Source organism: Terrapene carolina, unplaced genomic scaffold (genome assembly GCF_002925995.2).
Source record: "Terrapene carolina triunguis isolate 2854851 unplaced genomic scaffold, T_m_triunguis-2.0 Scaffold69, whole genome shotgun sequence".
In the NCBI taxonomy this organism is placed as follows: domain Eukaryota; kingdom Metazoa; phylum Chordata; order Testudines; family Emydidae; genus Terrapene; species Terrapene triunguis.
Window position 1 is genome coordinate 26,166,461 of NW_020664420.1, and position 7,603 is coordinate 26,174,063.

Here is a 7,603-nt window from a genome sequence, read left to right on the forward strand (position 1 = left end):
GCATTTGTTCCTGGAGAGAGACAAGGAGACAGAGTCCAAGAAGCTCCCATTGGCATTAAACTTAAAAGTATCTGAAGTCATGAGTTGTTAGCTGGCTTCTTTCAGCAGCTTTGGATGAAGAATTTGATGATCCACTTTACTCTGTTCAGCAGGTGTCACGGTGCTAGGATGAATTGACATGCTAGTTATATTTAATTGCTGTTTAGTTTTTAAAGTGTGTTCATTTCAGTTATATCCAGAAAAATTACTCTCACCAGTGTCTCTCTCATGAATAGATTGATTCTTTGATTATTATGTTTTTGTCTATTTTATTTTTGTTACCTATTAAAACTTTTGTGTGTCTTCATGGTCTTTATCTAGTTCTTTACTGTTGAGTACAGTTAAATCTGGTTACAAGACAATAGCTTAATTAGCTACAGCATTCTCCTACTAACCTCTTCCACTAAAACTTGTAAACGGTTTTGCTTTTTAAATTATAAAGTTCCTGTAGACTTCTTCCCTTTATAAACAAAAAATATAATCCCAAAACATCAATACAACAAACACTGCATGAGCCTTAATGAGAAATTTCCCAATCAAAAATGTCAAACAGAATATATCTTTAAGTAAAATGAGTCATAATATCAGAAACTCATCAAACTGAGCCTGCTGTTTGAGGAAAGATGAATTTACAGGGTATACCTTCATGGGTTTTTTTTATTATAAAAGGTTAAAGGAACATTCCTTTTAAAATAAAGAAAAAAATGTGTGGGAGGTAGTGAACATTGATACTTATATTAGCTTCTTTAATATAGTAGTTTTAAACAAGTTGCATTTTTTTCTCTTTCTGTAGGATATCAGTCCTTTAACTGGCGTTCCAGAGGAGCACATAAAAACCAGAAAAGTTCAGATTTTTGTCCCAGCGCGTAATGCCATGCAGGCCGGTGTCAACAACACGAAGAAATGGAAGCTAGAATTTGATACCAGAGAGCGCTGGGAAAATCCTTTAATGGGCTGGGCATCTACGTGAGTCTGATTTTTAAATGATTTCTCCTCTCATATCTGCGCAGATTTTATTTTGAAATGCCCTTTGTATATGTAAATCCATGTGTATTTAACCATAATTATAATAAATGGTTGATGGGTCACGGTGATCATGATGAAATTTTAAACATAACAGTACACGTGCTGCTCTCTCTGTTAGCATAAATAGGTTTAGAAACAAATTTAGATTGCATTGCTCCAGGCTAGAAGAGGCTGGAAAAAAACTTCAATTTCCTTCTCCACCTAATTTAAGTGTATGGCCCCAAAATCAAGGATTATGTTTGCATATGCAATATAGTAGCGAGTTGTAAGCCTCACTGTAGTTGACGGTCATTAATTACATCTAGTCCTAAACCCCTCTGAATTGTCCATTTTTAATTAGCCAAAACTTCAGATAAATGTATCTAGTTCATGAACAGTCTTTAAACATATTTCTTCATAAGTATTTACATCACTTTACCCACTTTTCAAAATTATGGTATATTGCTTGGTTTGGTATGCTTTAAGATGTTTTGTTGACTTGATGAAATAAAAATTGCAGCAGTCATAACTGTAGAGTATCAGCTACTAAACAGTCTTGTCCCCATTTTGATCCTGCAGAATTTTTATAGCATTTCATAGACACTTTAATCAGTGGTATCAAATTTCATAAATTATCAGAATTTGACACACTTTTCCTAACATCACTGTAAATTGCCACTGAAATATCATTTGCTACAGACCTATTCTGAAAAGTTAGCACTTACACATTGTCAGCAAAACTTGTTTCAATATCTCACCCGTTCCAGAATTTTTTTGAAACATTGGAAAGAGCACAGTCCACATTAAAGTTTCCCCTAGCAATTATTTTATATTACATTAGAGTTTAGTACCAAAGCGACTGAAACCAAACCCTTAATTATCTTTGTCCTATGTGTTTAAAAAAAACACACCTTAAAGTTGAAATAGTATAGATTGTTTATTGTTTTAGCTCTTTAATATTCTAAATCCAATCACAAAATATATGCGTAATTTTTAAAATAGTCTATTTTAAAATGTATTTTTATTTGAAAATTAACCCTGAGCTCAGGTCTGTTTTGCTATGTTCCGTTTCCTGTACAGTAGTTGATACGACCAGCACCTATATCAGCTCCCTGATGCCCAGTGTAGCAGGAAAAATATTGAATTCAGAAGTGAGCTCTTAGCTGGTAGGAGAAGGAGAGAATGATTACTAACCAGCATATTTTAATACAAATGATTTTGAAATGTTAAGCCTATGAATGTAGTCTATTAATGATTTGCCATCTTAAACAGCTCCCCTCAGACTCCATGTTTTTCACCTGTTGGTCTCTAATAGTCTTAAACCAGTTTTTTTAAGGGCGTCATGCTCTAATAATAATGTAATAAAATATGATTAGGCTGATTTCTATACTGTACATAACCACTGAACTGTCATCAAATGTTTCAGAGTGGTAGTCGTGTTAGTCTGTATCAGCAAAAAGAACAGGAGTACTTGTGGCACCTTAGAGACTAACAAATTTATTTAGGCATAAGCTTTCGTGGGCTACAACCCACTTCTTCGGATGCATGCAGTGGAAAATACAGTAGGAAGATAAATATATTTTCATATTCTCTGTGTATATGCCCAAATAAATTTGTTAGTCTCTAAGGTGCCACAAGTACTCCTCGTTCTTTTTGTCATCAAATGGTAAATCATAACCAAAATGTTTTTAAACAAGTAGCTCAGAAGAGAGAGGCTGTGGATCACCATTTTCCCCTCTCTGTCCACCCCTTTACTATCTCTCCCCTCCCCCCCCCACTCCCACCCAACCAAGTACCTAACAGTTAAAATATGTTCTTTATTTCTATCTATATTTGTAAACATCTAATGATACTGTAGCAGTATCCAGTAACCCCTGCTTTAGTTAAGGTTGAGTTTGAACTTCTAGCCTAATCCCGTACTTTTCAGCTTTTTTCAATTTCTTTTCCTGGGTGAAATTTTGCCTGATTTTCAGCGAAAAAGGCAACTTTTACATTTACAAAATAATCCTCCAGAAGAATTAATGTTGTTACCAAGGGCTTGTCTATACATGATAATTATTCCAGAATAAGGTGGGGTGTGAATTTAAAGTGGAATAGCGATTCCAGAATAACTGTCTGAATAACTCCAGGTGTGGACACTCTTATTCTGGAATCAGTGCGCCTTTTTCTGGTTTACCTTAATCCAGTGCCAAAGATTGAGCTAATTTTAAAAAAGACAATTTTATTTTGGAATAAGTGTGCCCACATGGAATTATTTAGAAATAGTTATTCAGGTGGGATAGCTCAGTGGTTTGAGCATTGGCCTGCTAAACCCAGGGTTGTGAGTTCAATCCTTGAGGGGGCCATTTAGGGATTTGGGGCAAAAATCTGTCTGGGGATTGGTCCTGCTTTGAGCAGGGGGTTGGACTAGATGACCTCCTGAGGTCCCTTCCAACCCTGATATTCTATGATTCTATGAGTAGCTGTTCTGTGTACATAAGCTGTAAGTAGACCAAAGGAAATTTACCCAATGTTTTTGTCTTGAACATTGGATTGATTGTAAACACAACTGGGTCAAAGGTTTTATAAATTAGTTTATACCTATTAATCTTTGTATTGAACTCTGATAACTGAAGGTGCGATGCTACTAGATAGTTATTTCCAACTAGCTGTTCAACGCAAGAAATAGCTAAGATTTTATTTTCTTCAACATAGCTCTTGCAAAGTGGCTATCAGTGCAAGTATTCTTCATTGAACATCAAATCTGTGGTTCCCATCTTTTCATACCAGAGTCCTCCATGATGTATTGGTGATGGCCACCTGCCATGCCATGCCCTGGAATAGTTGCCATGGAGGAGATAGAGGACAGCTGTGTTTCCATTGGAGGTGACTTCTTGTACGCAAATAACTAAGAGCGCTCATATACTATAGTAATAGACCATTTAGAAATGTGTATTAGTAAATATCTTGCTTCTGAGATCTCTGTTGGCAATATCATGCCCTCTCATTTATCCTCTAACATCTGCTCTCTGACCTTCAGCATCCTAATTTTGGCAATAGCCAACTTACAGAAAGAGGGAACACAGTTGTACCTTTATATAGGATGAACAACTTCTTCAGAGATACTTCCTGGTGAACATAGAGATCAATAGGCAATCTGCTTTATATGTCCTCCATCCCCATAGTATCTGATTGCTGGAAAATTGTCACCGTATTTGGTACTGAACAAACTTGAGGGTTTTGTAACCCAGACAGGATTTTACTCCTCTCTCTCAGGATTTTACTGCTACTTCATAATAGAGGGTGGATCTCTTTGTCACAGAAGATTATAGCGAAGATCAAAGGTTCATCACGTGGTCCCTTAATATACCTAGTGGTCATGCCTTGGACTAGTTTCCAGTTTTTAATTCTCTTCATTGCCTTTTTATGAGACGTCCTTATCTTGGTGGCTGATGGACAGTCTGTTCCCCCTCTTCACTTTCCTCTTTGAGGAGTAAGATGTTGGATCACTGGTGGATCCCATCTGCACATTAGTTTGCCCATTGGATAAGATTACATGTTTCATCTTTTCTGCAATGGAACTAGATTTCCCCCCCCCCCCCCATTCAGAGGCTTTCTTCTTTATTGGAGAGTGTCACGTCCTTTGTACTGCTTTTCCTCTTCATCCATCCTTTTGACTTCCTAGGATGAACAGCCAAGAGGAAACCCCTATTGCAGTTCTTGCTGTTCAGCCTTTGGCTTTTTCAGTGATCCACCTCCCACTTTCTTAAGCACTTGCTGTCTCAGAACGGCAGGACGGCAGACTAGGTTTTGTGCTCCAGTAGTGTTACCCCAAATTTCTTCCTAGAATTGCTGTTAAATTTGCAGGTTAATAAATTACCATATAGCTTTACTCCTTTGTCTTCAGTGCTCTAGGTGGAATTTTTATAGCTGCTAAGTGGACCCATAGTTTTTACTATGGTTGGACCCACTTATTTCAAAAATCATTTTGCCACTTTGTGCCTTTCAGAAATGAGACTAAGACAACTGATCTACAAGTAACAATTAGCTTATGTGTTTGGGCTTCTGAACACTACTCGTTTAGCTCAGAGGGCTTCTGGACTTTGTTTTATTAGGGTAGAGATGGCTTCTGTTGCATTTAAATGCTGCTCTGGAAACACTTGTGAATGTGGAGGTCATCACAAACATAACTTTGTCAATTTTCAGGCAGTTCTAGATGCCAGGTTTGCTCAGGTATTCTCTAAGTCAATGGTTCCCAAACTTGTTCCACAGCGAACTGCGGCCACTGGGAGACGCGATCGGACAAACCTGCGGACGCGGCAGGTAAACAAACCGGCCGGCCCGCCAGGGGCTTTCCCTGCACAAGCAGCGGAACAAGTTTGGGAACCACTGCTCTAAGTGTTCCTGGCCTACTTGCTGTGAAGTCCTGCTTTCCCTTCTGCAATAATGTAGATTCACAAAGCAAATAGAGTAAAGACAGGCTCCTTGTCTCTTTACATTGTTCAGTATTTACATCTTTCACCTTTTCAATCCCTCAAAATTCATCTTTCTTTTTCAAACAGTTTTAGAATTAAAAGGTTATCATAGAGCACTGGTTGCTTATGTCATTGGCATATGCTTAGGAACTTACATAGTTACAATTTTAAAATATCAGTTTCTGAAAATAAAATCAAAAGTTTAACACAGAGTGTTTGTTTGAAAAACAAAGAAAAATCTTCCCATGGGAAAAAATCTTTTAATATTGAAATTAAATCCTAACTTAAAAGTAAAAGGACTCAGGTTTGTTTGGGGATGATACATTTTCTTTATGGTGTCTTTAAAAATGTATACATAAAGTGGCATTAGTTAGACCATGAGGTGCAAACATTATTATTCAAAATGCTTAGTGTTACACTTCAAATATATATTAATATTTTACGTTTTACATCTTACAGTGCTGATCCTTTGTCCAACATGGTTCTAGCTTTCTCTACTAAAGAAGATGCCATTGCCTTTGCTGAAAAAAATGGTATGTATTTGAGAATTCTAGGTCATGGCAGTATTTGTATTTGAGTCCATTTTGTTTAGATAATCTTTACCGTTTGGGAAGAAAAGTTACATTTAATAAAGTAAGCAATAGTGTTTTGAAGCTAACATTCTTTAAGTACCAGTTTTAATTTTGATAATTACATATTAAAAATCTCTCTTTAATTATGTAGTTACCTCATAGTCAGTAGCAGCTCTGAAAACTTTTGGTTGTTGTGTATGCCTACTTATTAATTTGGAAGATAGGATTTGATCGCATGTGATCTATTCTTGACTCTGCTGTGTCTGATCTTGTGCGAGTCACTTAACCGCTCCCTCAGTCTCGCCATCTTTGAGGTGTTTATTTCACTGTGGTATTGAGAGGCTCCGTTCATGTTACATGTGAGGCAATTAATTTCCGTTCGTTAGAAGGCACTAGAAATGCAAGTATATTAGTAGTAGTCATTTTTAATTTTGATTTGGCAGTCTAATGGACTGCTCATATGCATTAAGATAAGCACATGCTTAAATCTCTAAAGGATTTGGGCCTTAATCTTCTAACAGGCCATTAGAAGTACTATATATACAGTAAGCAGTGTACAGTGTGTTAAATAACTTTTTAGACATTTTTCCAACAATGTCCTTTGCAAGTGGAATTTGCAACTGCACAAGGAATTTGCTCCATTACTCCAGCTTCCGCACACAGCTCTGCCAATGAACTTCATCTTGGCCTACAAACGATTACTATTTTCAGTCCTAGGCACCTCATGAGTAGGGAGTGCCTGTCAGATCAAACTGGTGCCAAATTATGTGGTATTTATGATGTGTGCACACATGCAGGGAACTAGGAGAAGCCCTTCAAAGAGATTTTCACTTAATTCCTGTCACTACAGGTCATAACTTGCATCTCCAGAGGTGAAATACTAGGGTATTAAACCACAATGTTGCCTAATCTTTCCCCGTTCAATGTATTTCTGAATTTAGAGTGGTCACAGTTCAATTAAAAATAAACTGAATTAATTACCCCCCAAAAATCTGCCTGTTTCCATTGGGATACACAAATTACTGTTTCAGAAAAAGTTAAAGAATGCAGTAGTTTTCACTCAGTCCTCACAGCACCTTCATCTCCCTCAAGGGCTGCAAGGTATGCAATGCTGCATGTATAAAGTACTGGATGAAAGGTGATGAGCAAAGCAGGAAATCAGGAGAACCCAGAGCTGCCTTAATGATAGCACTTCTGTTCCACTGCCAGGTTTTCAGCTTAATAGGTGCAAAACCTAAGAGGGGAACACATACTTAATCATCTCGTTAGCATGAAAGTCAGGCTTAAACCCATCTCCTTGGACATGCCAAGTCTCCACTCTCCCCCTGTCCTTTTAATCTGCGGACTTGAGTATGATGCCTGACGTTTACTACTGCTCATTGTGGAGGACTTTGCCTGCCAATTTACCTTATTTGTGCCTCAGTGGCAGTGGTGCTGATTCAGCCTTTAGCAACAAGTAGGGGATTGCAGGATCAAGGCATAAAGCCTTGTATAAACACAGAAGCTGCTCTAGTTTAACTAGGGGTGTGATTT

The 7,603-nt window shown here is 37.5% G+C and overlaps 1 protein-coding gene across 1 annotated transcript in view; it reads left to right on the top strand.

Annotated features, from left to right (window-relative positions):
• The window catches only part of NDUFS4 (NADH:ubiquinone oxidoreductase subunit S4), a 54,895-nt gene that overhangs the window by 45,175 nt on the left and 2,117 nt on the right, over nt 1-7,603 (top strand). Inside the window, exons 3-4 of the mRNA XM_024210115.3 lie at nt 833-1,005; nt 5,958-6,031. Coding sequence (XP_024065883.1) covers nt 833-1,005; nt 5,958-6,031 — 247 coding nt within the window. The remainder of the gene's footprint in view (nt 1-832; nt 1,006-5,957; nt 6,032-7,603) is intronic.